Source organism: Phaethon lepturus, unplaced genomic scaffold (assembly GCF_000687285.1).
Source record: "Phaethon lepturus isolate BGI_N335 unplaced genomic scaffold, ASM68728v1 scaffold10283, whole genome shotgun sequence".
Classification (NCBI taxonomy): Eukaryota; Metazoa; Chordata; class Aves; order Phaethontiformes; family Phaethontidae; genus Phaethon; species Phaethon lepturus.
This window is the reverse complement of record NW_010526973.1, coordinates 26,687-40,971: the sequence shown is the minus strand read 5'-3', so window position 1 is coordinate 40,971 and position 14,285 is coordinate 26,687. Positions and strand designations below refer to the sequence as shown.

The 14,285-nt window shown below is 37.3% G+C and overlaps 2 protein-coding genes across 2 annotated transcripts in view; one reads left to right on the top strand and one right to left on the bottom strand.

The window, feature by feature from the left end:
• Positions 1-6,641, top strand: part of PDZD8 (PDZ domain containing 8) — a gene marked incomplete at its 5' end in the record, with an annotated part of 63,349 nt that extends 56,708 nt beyond the window's left edge. The window contains 2 exons of the mRNA XM_010283240.1: positions 1,949-2,111; positions 4,444-6,641. Coding sequence (XP_010281542.1) covers positions 1,949-2,111; positions 4,444-6,641 — 2,361 coding nt within the window. The remainder of the gene's footprint in view (positions 1-1,948; positions 2,112-4,443) is intronic.
• A 5,729-nt stretch (positions 6,642-12,370) lies between these two features.
• The window catches only part of SLC18A2 (solute carrier family 18 (vesicular monoamine transporter), member 2), a 28,596-nt gene continuing 26,681 nt past the window's right edge, over positions 12,371-14,285 (bottom strand). Inside the window, exon 15 of the mRNA XM_010283239.1 lies at positions 12,371-12,478. Within this exon, the coding sequence (XP_010281541.1) occupies positions 12,371-12,478 (108 nt within the window). The remainder of the gene's footprint in view (positions 12,479-14,285) is intronic.

Below are 14,285 nucleotides of genomic sequence, written 5' to 3'. Positions count from 1 at the left end.
GCTAACTTAAAGCCATATTCTATATAAATAAAGGACTAAAGCAGAAGATAGTTCTTTTCTTTAAAAAAAATTTCTCTTGTCGTCCACAGGTATTTCTAATATTTTTTCTTTGTTTCTTTATTTTTTTTTAATTTAATTTTTTGTCAGAGTTTTTCTGGTGTAAATGGGAATGGCCTTAATTAAAACAACAAAAAACCCCCCCACCCAAAGCCCTACCGCAGTTGTTTCTGTAGACAGCTATTTACTTGTTCGCATTATAGAAGAACCTTGAATCTTGGAACTGCAATTAAGGTTATATTTGGTCTTGTTATTTTTACATACATTACTGGGTATTCACAATAGATGTTAGCAAAGTTTAAGAGAAAATATCTTTAAGTGACTGTGGGAAATGCAGAAAATTAGTGACAAAGCTTAGAAAGTTAATACAAGTCTGCTTCTTCAATCTCAATGCTGTTCTTAAGCAAACTGTTTAGTGTAGCATTTTTATTTCTGTAAAGAAGTGAACAACAGTTAAGAAAACCACCAAGATGTGCTATTAAGGTTATAGAGTGAATGCCATGCAGCCAAGGAGAGAGTCACGTACTGAAGTTAAGTAATCCACTTCATGTGTGGGAAGCTGTTGTAAAAAACTAAGCGAACAAACACATCCTCAGAAGAGGAGGATCAACTCCAGACAGATCAAACACTGACAGTTGAATAGCAACAAAGTAAATGTGGAAGGATGGAGAAGACTGTCTACTTAAACTCAGTAAATTGAAACCAAATAGAAAATTTCCTATGGAGGTTTTCTACAAACAGTGTCTGTCTCTCTGTTCTTGGGAATCAAAAAAGCAAGTTAAACTTCTGTCCTTGGAGCTGAAACAAACTATGAGTTCCCCTTTCAAAGAGACAGAATATACTTTGGTGGAATGCTAGTAGACAGCCATTTGAAACAGTCCAGAAGGAACATGCTTTAGGAAAAAAGTAGTATATTTTTAAATTCATTAAGGACAGTCTTTATTGATAAAAAAGTTGCCAAAGGTCTCGGACACTGAGGTGTGTAAAGAATTGATCGCTACCAGGATATATTCTTCAACAGGGACTTCTAAATTATAAAAGATCCGTGCATGAGTGTGGGATGAAACTCTATTACACCGATTGCACCTCAGTCTTTTTTTTTTTTTCTTTTTAAAGAATAAGATATTTGAGATTATTGAGTTAAGTTTTATCTTGTCTTTATCTTACAAGATAAATATGAGGAAAGGGTTCTGAGCCTTTGAAGAAACTTCTTAGGCTATTGTTAATTTAGATTTGTTCTAAATATGCTTTAGCAATCTGTAGGTACATAATAGTTTTATCACTCCAAACACCTTTTTGTATAGACTACTGAAGAGCTGCTTGTAATGGGTTTTGTAACACAAATGTGGTATATTCAAAGTGATACCTAAATTGATGGTACGGTGCTCCTTTTAATAAAACTTTTTCCCAATAAAATGGATGATGAAGCTATATTTAGTTGTAGCTTTGTTAGGACTGGGACTTTTTGTGAAGATGAGCCATATATTGCCTTTTCTGCTGATTTGTATTTGCATAGGTTAGCTCAATATTGTTATTAATTGTGTATAAACTATTTAGCGGTTCTGTACACACACACCTGTTTTTTAATATATATATATATATTTATTTATTTATTTATTTTGCTGATGATTCCTTGCACTATGCTCTAGTTTTGGGGTATTTGGCTCTTCAGAACTGGTGACATTTGGTTCCATCTTTCTCCAAAGGTGTAAACTAGTTTGACAGACAATCTATTATGTGATATTCTGCTTAATGAAGTCAACGGATGGCCTAATAGAATTTTTTTAATCGTATCAGTTGTATAATTTTATTTAAATTATCATTAGTAACTGTGAGTCCTTGCAGTCAGCTTAATCGACATGCTCTTAAATTTTAACTTCTTTTTCTCTAGGCAGAGCTAGTGAAAGGGAATCTGCAAAGTGTTGGGCTCACGCTCCGCCTTGTGCAGTCCAAGGAAGAAGATGCAGGGCATGTTGTCATTGAAACTGTGACTCCAAACTCACCTGCTGCCGCTGCTGATCTACAGAGGGGAGACAGACTGCTAGCAATCGGCAGTGAGTAATATGTCAGCTTTTAAAATAAGTGTTGTCTTGCAAATTGGGAGGACGTGTCTGCATACAGTTCAACTAGACTGTCTTTCTCAACAATTACAGTTATGCCTGGCACTCGTAATAAAAACTAACATTGATGTATTTATGGCCACTTAATTTACCTGATTTGCTTTCTCGCATATTTATTTACTCTTTGCTAGGTGAAAGCCCAAATAAAGTTGAATAAACATTTGAATGTAAGTACATTGTAACTGCTCTAATAGCAATGCTGTGAGGTTCTTTACTTAGTTCCTTCCAGTCATGTTATAAAATGTGCGTAGTATACAAAGACAACCGTAACATTTTACAACCTAGGCCTGCATACTCAGCCTTGAACCTAAAGGTACTAAGTAGAGTATGGAACAAGCAGTATAAACATATTTTTGACTAACAGAGTAATTGTCTGAAATCACAGAATGACCCAAGAAGATCTGCTGAGTATTTGATAGTATTTTTATACTTTTAGTATCAGGTTTTGCTAGCTCTGACTTGTAGGAGCCGAAGTATTATTTAGAAATCCCTGAAGTTCCCATATTTGAAGGCTTTGGCCGAGTTGTAACCAGCAGATAAGTGCTGCGTTGAGGCAAAAAGTTACCCTTGATTTTTGCAGGGGAGAGCACTGTGTTTTTTTAATAAAGATTCTGCTGAAATCCCTGGTCATTATGAAGTGCGTTGATACTAGTTTATATTCTAGAATTTTAAATTAGACCATCTCTGATATAGCTTGAATACTTCTGTTTTATATGGACCCTGTCACCAACAGAGAACTAGATCATAATCATAAATCATAATCATAAACTGTTACTGGAAATCATACTGCTTTAAAGATGAGAGTTGGCAGGGACCTACAGAATATGGCAGTAGACAGAAGGACAAATAAACCATTAACAAGAACACTGGCTAATCAATTTAGTGGAAGGAGCAGATAGGAACCTGTTTATCATTAAGAAATAACGTAATGTTTTCTGTTCTACTGGGATTTGTGGAACTAAATAAAATGTTATTGACTAGGAATCATAAGTAGCTTAGTTTAAAGTTGTTGGGGTTTGTATACTGTCCAGGGATTTATAAAGGACTAAAAAGGAGTGGGAATATCACTGTATATTAATAACATTTTAGAAATAAGTGTAGGTACCACTGATAAAATAGAATGTAAACTGCAATCACTCTGGGGGAAAATGGTGAAGGAAATTCTGTTAATGTTATATTGTGAATGTGGAGATTATCTCTTATCGTGTTGTTGGTAGAGAAGGAAATACAGAAAGAACTGCATAATTCTGAGCGATAGTGTCACATGCAGGGATATCTGGGATAGCGCACACATTTCTTCTCCAGACATTAACTGTATAAATAAGAGGTAAAGTAATTTTATATTTGATTCTGCGAAGTCATTAAGATACTACAGAAGAGCTAGTGTGGTAAAATACTATGAAGATAGAACTTTATACACTTATGACATGAACTACTTAAACTCCCTGCGCAGTCGCATTAATATTTTAAGTTTTTTAAAAGTATTTACCTGAGAGGTCTTACAGATGAGAGCTTAACCACTACAATGAATTATTGTGGTTAGGCACTATCTAAATCCCCATTGCATTGTTCCAGTGACTTAAAAGGGGTTTGAGTTGCTTTGAACAGGCAATTGATGATTGTACTAGGACAAGGGAAAAGTCATTTTTACATGACCCCCCTGCGTGACTTTATTTGGACTGTGTGCTCATTAACATGTTTTAGCTTGCATCTAATTTGTTGAATCTTACCATAGGCTGGAGATGCTGTCAAATAGCTCTGAAAATTCTGATGAGGAAGATGATTGTTTGCTGTTCAGCCACACTGAGAATGTGGCATCATGCCTGTATTTTGTTAACATATTAGAACTATTTTCTTTGTTAGCCTTCTTCTGTTTTAATTATAACTGTATTTAAAGGTACCCATCTCTTTCGAATCCTTTGGTAAACGCCTGCTGCTGAAAAGTCCAGACTTATAATAAAACTGAGGTTAAAAATAGCAGCATATAAAATCAACGTTACTCTTAAGATTACAGCATTTAATAACAAACAGAAAACTGGACTATTTATGCTAGTATCTTTTCTAGCTCCTGAAGTGATATATTTGTATGAATAAAATGGAAAGTATCCATCTGTTACATTTCAATTAAGCTCTTCTGTAATAATTCCTTTGTTAGTGAGCAACGGTATTATTACCACTATTAAAGATATAGACACGTTTGTCCACTATTTTTGGCCATTTAGATTATCATAATTAAAATTTAATAATTTTTGTCTTTTTTTAATAGGTGTTAAGATCACATCAACTGTACAAGTGTTGAAGCTTATTAGACAGGCTGGGGACAGAGTCTTAGTCTTTTATGAAAGGCCGGTTGGGTATAATCAGCATGGTTCAGCACTGCAGGATGGATTTGGACAATTAGAAGACACTGCATTCTTGACACAGCCAGAAGATGACCAAGCTAGTTTATCAGCTGATGTTGATAACAGAGATTTTGATTCAGAATTTGAGGACTTAGCTTGTGAATCGCCTGACCAAAAAGAAGATCTGCCAACAACTCTGAGTCCCAAACGTTCAGTAGTAATACTTGCTGCTAAACCACTTGGAACTATATCTCCGATTCTGAATCGAAAACTACATTTAGGAAGTTATCAGACAACATCAAAAACGCAACAGAAAGATGGGGCTAAAGTGGCAACACCCAAGACTATTGAGGGTTCAGATGTATCACAGCAATCGGGTAAACAGTCACAAGGATCCACTACTAAGCCTCCTGTGCCACCTAGGCCACAGAGTAAGCCTATTTTGCCTACTAGTGAAACTCAAAATCTGTTAGAAACTGGAGGTGTATCTTCTGAAAAACCAGAGAGGCCACCTCCACCTACAAATAATGGAGATAAATGTACAGAGAAGGTAGTAAAGAATAATGATCAAATAGAAGACCCAATGGTATCAAAAGTAATAACAGCACCAAAACAAGATACAGTAAAAGATGGACTTTCAGAAAATGCACGTAATTCTAAAGATAGTGGAGATGATCATCAAACATGGGAATCACCAGAAATCCCTTATAAAATCCGGCAAGGCCGATGGCCAAGGACAAGAACATCTTCCTGTCTATTTGAAGTAGAAGGATACCATAAGTACCTTAATGTTGCACTATGGTGCAGAGACCCTTTCAAAGCGGGTGGTTTTATCTGCTTAGGATATGCAAGCATAAAACTTGAAGAAATTGCTTTAGATTGTATAGCTACATCCTCAATGGAATATATTAGAACATTTAAACTAGATGCTCCTACAGCTAAAGCAGCAGTCACTAGAACAGCATTGCGGAATTTGACAACCCATAAGGGATTCAATGAAAAATTTTGTTATGGTGATGTAACTTTACACTTCAAATATTTAAAAGAAGGTGAAATAGATGATTCAAACTTTCTCCTGGAGAAAGAAAGGGAATCTCACTTGGAAGAAGAAGCTCGTGCACTTCAGAAGGAGGATCCTTACTTGGGACAAATTGTTCTTACAGAGAACAAGCATAACTTTCAAGATACTCAGTTTCAGAATCCAACTTGGTGTGATTACTGCAAAAAGAAAGTATGGACTAAAGCGGCTTCGCAGTGCATGCTCTGTGCTTACGTTTGCCATAAAAAATGTCAGGAAAAATGTCTAACTGAGACACCGTTTTGTGTAGGAGCTGAAAAGCGACTTGATCGAACTGTGGGAGGCTGCAGAGCAGAAGGACAGGAAGCTCCCCAAGCTGCATCCTCTCGTGTTGATTCAGAATCTAAATCTGTTAACAGAACTACAGGCTTGACCAGGCATATCATCAATACAAGTACCCGTTTGTTAAACCTTCGTCAAGTCCCGAAAGCTCGCCTTTCTGAGCAAGGAACAGAGGTGGTAGAACCTTCGCCAAAGCACACTCCAAACACTTCTGATAATGAAAGTAGCGATACTGAAATCAGTGGGCCAAGCAGTCCTTCAAAACGTGCAACGGGTACTGGGATAAAGTTGGTCCGAAAGGAGGGTGGTCTAGATGACAGCGTCTTCATTGCTGTTAAAGAAATTGGACGTGATCTCTACAGAAGTTTACCCACAGAGGAGCGTTTTCAGAAATTAGAATTTATGTTGGATAAGCTGCAGAATGAAATAGACCAGGAGCTGGAAAATAATAATTCACTCGTTAAAGAAGAAAAAGAGACAACCGATGCCAGGAAAAAAGCCTTGATTTCTGCTGCGCTGGCTAAGTCGGGTGAAAGACTGCAGGCCCTCACGCTGCTGATGATCCACTACAGAGCAGGCATTGAGGATATAGAGTCTTTGGAGAACATGTCATTAGAGCGGCAGTCCAAAAGAGTGACTAAAGATTCAGAGGAACCCAATATAGCAGAAGAAATGGATAATGAAGATGTCAGTCTGATGGAGGCTCCAACATTCAACGTCATATCAGAAGAACCAGTTGATCCACCTCAATCAGTAGACTGATATTTACCTATTTAGCCTTTGAAGGAGTGGACTAGAAGAATACTTTGCACTTAATTACAAACATACACAAATTAAATTAAAACACTGGTATAATGTACATGTCCTGCTTCTCCACAGTTCTTTGCCTGTGTAAGAGTACAGCTAATAATGGTTCTTCTCCAGCTACAGCACCATCATTTTGTTAAACTGGCTGGTTAAAACTACATTTTGGGGTTTATATTGGAAATTTATTTTTAATAACTTATTTTTATTCTAATTATGTAACTTTACCATTTCACATTAATGTGTGTGATGTCCTTAATGTATTACTTCTCCCCTTCCCCCTTATTTTTTTTGAGCTAGTGTTTTCAACAGGAAACTGGCAGGATTTTCAAAATATTTAGTTTCCATTGTATGATGAAAAAATTATAAGCTTGTTGCATGCCTAAGCTGATGACTGACACAGAAGTCAGAGGGACCAGGCTTTAAAATGTTGATCACGGTTATTGAACGATTGAACGTCTTCTAGGTAGTTGTGTATTTTTTGCCAAACATATCATGAAAGCAAACAAAAGGTCTTTCATTTTGTCTGTTATTAATATTTACTAAAGGTAACATTGCATATCATTTGTTTTGCATATTTTTGTTAAATACGAGAACTTTTTGTAGTCTGTAATTAACATAAATTATAGTAATTCAATGCAAAAAAAAAAAATCGTCCTTAGAACTTTGGGCTATTGTATCCTGATTGAATAATACTGGATAACAAAGTACATACCAGTATCACATAATAATTTAATTGGGAAAATTTTTTAAATAAGAGACTGGTTACCTTCCAGACAAAATTATGTGTTTAAGTGTTGTTGTATTATCTGATAACCTGATAAAGGAAAATTGTTCTTCACAAGAGTTGGAGGTTTCATTGCATTCTATGAAAAAGTATGTAATGACTGTTTAAGTAATTAAAAAAAAATGCTGCAGACTTTATCATTTCAGAAAGCTTAAGGTACAAAACACTTTACGAAATAGCTAAATGTGTTCTCTCAACGCTTCTGAGTAATCATGTAGTGGTAAGTTGTATACAGCTTCTCAGACAGAAGAGACAGTCTGAGCAGAAGGATCACCTTTTTCAGAAAAATGTCCTATAGTGTATATAACATGTTTTATTTGAGTCAAAATAAGTGAGTCTAGTAGAGGTGAGGAAGAATTTCAGCCAGCAGCTTTTGAAAAGAACTATCTGGTTTTGTGCTGTTTGTAAACTGTGGATCTTAGCATCACCTCGCTAAGGCCGTTGTTCTTATTTATTTCCTGTAAACATGTCTTTTGTTTCATCTGTGTATGCCGTATAAAATATCTTCTTTATTTTAGGTACTGTGTTAGGTACTGGTATCGTTATCACTGGTAGTAGGAAAAAAAAAAAAACCTTTGTGGAAATGGAGTTGAATCTGAGATGGTAAAATAGCTCATTTAAATTTTCAGGCAGTCTATAATGTACCTCTCCATTAAATTTGCTTCTCAGTTTATTTTGTGATGGGCAAAATTAAGAAGGAATGGTTTTCACAGATGGAAAAGCATACTTGTACTTCTAAACAAAATGGTTACTTCCACTCATGCAACTACTTGCACTTTTTTTGTGAGTTCTGGGCAGTTGATAATTATTTAGTTGATGTATGGAAAACACTATCCATGCTAAAATAGGCATGTGACACTTCTGAAATTAAGCTTCAGCAAATAATCGCACAAAATTAGCTTCCCTTATTGACTAAAAATTATTTAACCTATACTTGCTTGAGATGCTTATTAAGACTTTCCCACTCCATTTTCTCAGCGGCTTACCGTTGGTGGTGATTTGCATTCAATCTCTATCAGTGTTTGCTCTTACGGACTGCTATAGAGGTTTTCAAATATATCCAAGTACTTCATTTAAACCCTGGTACACATGAAGGAGCTGTGAAAACAATGCAAATACCGATTTCAAAAACGCATTCATGGTTTTAAATTGACTTGTGTAATACAGAAAAGCTGGATATAGTTTTCCTCGTATAGTATTGCTAATGATGATTGTAAGAGATAAATTAAACGTAGTGCAATATTTTTAAGTATACTGAATGAAAAAAGGGCAAAATAGTTGTATTTTAGTGATAAGAAGGAAAACATAAATTCCTATCTGGCATTAATTACAATAAACAGTGACTCTTGAGGGGAAAATTGTAATACTACATTCCTGATGTAATCTTTGCTTCATGCTTGACTGTAAATAGCTGAAAATAAAGAATACCACAGAAAACAAGAATATCTTGACTTAATGATATCTGAATAGGTGGCAGCTCCACACATCTGCAGAAGACCTGCCTAATATGATTTTGTTGGCTATTATTTTATCATGAGAATAAGCTTTAATAAAATAGTTTTGCTAAATTATCAACTTCTTTGCATTGTGTTAATATTTTTTTAAACATTCGTATTGCAGTAGTTTATCATCTAAAGCCACTACTTAAAGGAGAGATCTTTGTGAGAAAACCACACAATTTGCTTTAAATAAAACTACTGATTGCTGCATTAATTGGGCTTTTATGCATTCTTTCTAGTTGCATATGCATTTATTTTTTCATTCTACACAGTTTAATAGTAGACACATTTCTGTCAAAATGGTGATTCCAGTTGATTCTTTGTGCACCTAGAGAAGGTTATAAAATGCTAAGGATGTTTGTGGGGTTTTTTAAGACCTCCAAGCACTGCTCGAATGATATTGCCATTGAATTATTGGTGATAGTGTCTACCACCATAGTTACTTTAGGGGAACAAATTGTCCAAGAAAAATTCTTTTGACTTGCATTGTCCTTCAGAAAATGTCAATGGATAACTAAACAGGTCCTTACTGGTTTACTAGCTCATTTTTATCTCATCAGTTTTTCCTTATAATTCCTTATCCTTGGGTTTTTTCCCCTCAGATTTGAATTAAAATGTGCATGGAAGTTTACAGCTACAAGGGAGAACTAAGGTGCGTAAGCAAATGAACTAGGTGACTTTATCACGCTTAATGTGACACAGATAAAAATAAACAAAATATGAAAGAACCCAAATTATTCCAGGACAGTAAGGGGGATTTTTTGTGTATATTTTCTGTGACTACAGTTATTTCCTGATTGTCAGCAAGAAGGGTTCATGTTTGATTACTTATTCCTCCAAAAATCTAAAGTGTCTATTTTGGGGGGGAAAAGGAGCCCAAACATGGGTGTCTGCATGGCTCTTAATGCTATCTTGCTCTTAAGTTCTGGTGGACCAGGAACAGAGTGAGAGCCTGGGGGAGCCGGACTGAGCTGTGTGGGTCTCCTGTGGGTCTCCGGAGCGAAGCGTGGCAAGACGCTGGTCTGTGAGGCTGCGGTAGGCACCGGGCTCTGTCTGCAGAAGAGGAACGTGATCGAGTCGTCTGTCCTTGAGCCTCCTGCTCACACTTGTTTTGTGTTGCAGATTAATGTGAACTCTTCCGTAATTTTGATTTGCCCAAAAGAATGGCTTTGTACTGTGCTATCTTTTTTACACATGTAGCAGTTGCTGTGTTTACGTGACGCACTCGTGAATGCAAGCGATGCATTGGTTAATCAGCTGGTAAGTAATATGTACTGTGGTAATTTAGAATTCTAATGTTGGTATATTAGTTTCAAATATAGTTGGATTAACAACTTGATGATCGAAAGAGTTCATTGAAGCGAAGTAAAATAACTTCTTTTGGGGTGAAATTTCAAGTATCCAAATGATCTACATTGTTAAAATCTTAATATAAATAACCATCAAACTGCACAACTGTTACTCAGTGGCAGTTGAAGTACTCGACCTATGACAGAATCTTGGCTTATGCTGTATTAATGTCTGTCTCCACACCCCTCGGCTTTGAAGGAAGGACTTCTGTCTGTTACTTATTCAAAAGAATGCAACTGAAAATAATACCACCATAAAACGTGTAAGTGGATTTTTCAAATCAGCCATAGGCCGTATTCCTTGGTCTTTCATGCCCCTTAAGCCTCTGATGATGTTTTCTCATCAATCTTCACCCTTATTTAAGGAATGTACCTGAGTGTCCCCTGGTACTGCACATTTTGAACTTACCTGTTTCCTAAAAGTTAAGTCTTGGACCAGCAGCCACATAACAGACTGATTTCGGAAGCTGTTGTGGTTGTTGTATGCATTTATCAACTAGAGTGAAAATGTTACTGGGTGGACTAGAAATGAGGAGTGCTTTCCCACGACCAGAAATATTTGTTGGCTTTTCCCTGCCCTAGTATACCGTAAACAGCAATGTGTAAGGCATGTCACGAGGGGGGTTATTTTTTTATTATTATTTTTATTTTATTACAATAGATAATGAGCTTCTTTTAAATAACTATTTTAATGTGGTCTGAATGCATAATTATTGACAAAGCAATACTCGAGGGCTGATCCACTATATTTTTTCATGTTTTCTGACCATAGTATATACACTTTACAAAACTATATGTAAACATAGTATCTATGCTGTAGTACATAAAACATCTGCAATTACATGAAAGAAGGCACATAAAGATTTTAATTTTACAAATGAAAAGGTACACCACAGTTGATAAGGACATGGGGTTGGTTTTAAAACTCTTTCAAAGTCTGATTTTTCTCAGTGCAGATAGGGGCTAAGATGGTGCTTCACCTGTACTAGACTGTGTCCCCAGATGTTAACAGATATTGGCGACAAACCGGTCATTTATTCTTAGCCAAGTTGATATTTTAACTTAATTTTTTGAAAAGTATGTATTGAATTTCTAGATGTATGTGCAGATGCATGTAGAAGTTTATTTGAACTGCTTAAGTTATCGGCTAACTTTCAGCACATGCTAAGAATAAATACTGTGATACTGCAGCTTTTCTTAACCAGTCACTTAAGATACATGTAAAATAAAGTTGAGATGTTAAAAATAAAAGATTCAAAATATAGAAAAAAGTATTTTCATGCTGTTCTTATTCCCTTTAAGGGAAAGGAACTGTGTACATTTGTACCTACTTCTTTACCCAGTGTTGTGTGGTTGGTTGGGGGCTTCGTATTGCACAACTAGTTAGCTAATTAAAATTTCATTAAACAGTGCTGCCTAATAGCAACACATCTGTGTAAAGTACTGGGTGTTTTCCCCAACATTCCATGAGCAGCTCAGGTAGAGCCCACATTTTAAATTGGCAAAGTTGTGCATTTTAGTTTACTAATCTATGACCTAAAGTTGATTAAAAAAAACCTTGTAGTGATGTCCACGCACCAAATTCCAGCCTCCAGCTTCTGTGGATTGTACTTACAAGGGTACAGGTTAGCAGATTTTCCTTGAGCTTTGCTTTTTTTTTTTAATTTCCAATTAATAAGACAGACCCAAGCTCTTGACAGTAATTTACTACTTCAAACAAAATATGAAATATTTAAAAAAAAAAAGTGAAAATTCACATTTATACAGATTTATACTACATTGTAATCAAAAATATAGTGTAATATTCAATAAAATTAAATACACAAAATAAAGATTAGCACTATACAAATCCTTTATAAAAGCTTTTCCCCTCCTTATAAGGCAATTATCAGTCTGCTTTGAACCATGGGCGATGAATAATATACCTTTGGGGTTTTTTGAACATTTCACTATTAAATGTACAGTACAACTAAAAACTATTTCTGGATGAGATGGGTCACATGAAACACTGCATTTTATACACCAAGTTAGAACTTATTATGGCTTTTCGTGTTATTCATCACTTTCGTAGTCGTCTTCGTCACCTATGGGGTAGGACTGGATGTTGTTCTGGGTGTACATTTTTGTTTTAACAGGACAGTTGTGATCCATGAGTATTGCCTGAAAGAAAAGAGAGGGTGAATATTAGCATTTCTGCTCAGCATCCAGCCGAGGGCCGTGGTTGACTCCCCCACCCAGCCATCCTGCCCCATCCAGGGGCTTCAGGGATTCACCCCTCCTCCCTGAAAATGGAATCCAAACTGATTTCGGAGTTAATTCAAGGCCGTAGGTCTGTGTGAGGGCAATCTTGGCCATACGGCTGTCACCAGCAAATTTCTATTACCTTACTAGAACCAGTATTTCAGCCCCTGTGTACGTATTAATTGCGATACGTCTACCTGCTCTCCAGTTACAGCAATTTACCTCTCCTGTGTTCAACCTCCAGCTATTGGAAGCTGCGTGTGTGAGCAAGAGCGGCCCTGCGGCCAGTCTCCCTCACGAGCTCTGCTTTTCCCCCCCGGTTCTGCGGAACGGCACAGCGGGGCCGCGGGTGTCCACGCAGTGTGACTTTACGCCCGCGGCAAGCTCCAAGTGATTCTTGTAGCCAGGGGCCAGCCCCAGTATTACATCTTCAGGATGAATTTTTCCTGAGTCTCTCCTCGGAGCAGTTGTGTAGCAGATTTTTAATTAAATTTAATTTAACCCTCCTTTTGACACCTTTCAAAACCAAAAGAAGAGGCACAGCAGTTTGCTGACAAAAGCCACTTTGGGAATAGGAGTCACTTCGGATTTAAAGGTAGGTTAGTGGGGCAGACACTGGAAGGTGTTTAAGCCGTGGGGAGAGATCCTGTCCCTTCAGCGATTACCACAAGTGAAACCCTGCCAGGGACGAGGGAAGCACACACTACACTTCATATCTTTAGCAAACAGCAGCAGCTTGCCTTTTTTTTTTTCTTTTTCTTTCTGTTCCTCAGCCTTACTCAATGTAAAAAAAAAAATAAATAAAATCAGTGCAGTCTGCAAAGGTCATGACAAGGGATTAGCTGTAATCTCTGGGATTCTGCAGTCCAAATATGTGCAAAACAAAAGGTCTCTGGCCTCACGTACGCCACTATTTCAGCAAGAATCTTTTTTTTTCCACCTTCTGTTCTGCCCGTGCTAGCACAGCGCATCAGCAGCGGACGCAGCAGGTTCTGTCCTTGCCTTGCGGCGATGTAGTGCTGCATAGTAAGACCATGGCCATGCAAAATCACATTTTCTTTTCACCCAAATAAACAAATAGCAACTGCATTTTGGGCCCAAATCACCCTTGTTCAGGATGAGCAAGGATGGAACGCTGGGTGGGCTAGACCTACAGATGGTGACAGATGTTGCAGCAGAGATTGGTACTTGTTTTCCAGGATTTTCCCAGCCATGGAATCACAAGGGATTGTTCTGCCTACTGACTGCACTGCCTTGTCATTCCTTTGGGAGCTTCCCGTATTCTTGCTGAGCAGGGGAAACCGAGTGAGCAAAGCAATGGGTCCCCTCCTGCAGTAAGAGGGCTTTTGAACCTGGTCTATAAATCTGTAGGAACAGCGAGCCTTGCCCCAGCAGCATCGGGGAGCAGATAAAGGACATGACGTGAAAGGGCAAACTGAGCTACAGAAATGTGAAAGGAAGGGGGAGAGCGGTATAGGAGGGGAAATGAAGGAAAAGGACCACCACCACCACCAATGCAGGAATTTTTTTTTTTTTTTTGGTGACAGGCTAAGCGTACAGTGAGCAGTAGGAGTGGAGGAATGAAAGAGGAGGAGGAGGCATGCTCATGGGCATCCTGGGGCACAACTCGGGGAATAAACAGGGGAAGGAACTCTTCACTCCAGTTCTTGTGAAAGTAGACATTTACATGGATTCAAAGAGCAAATGTGAACATTAATGAGGGAAA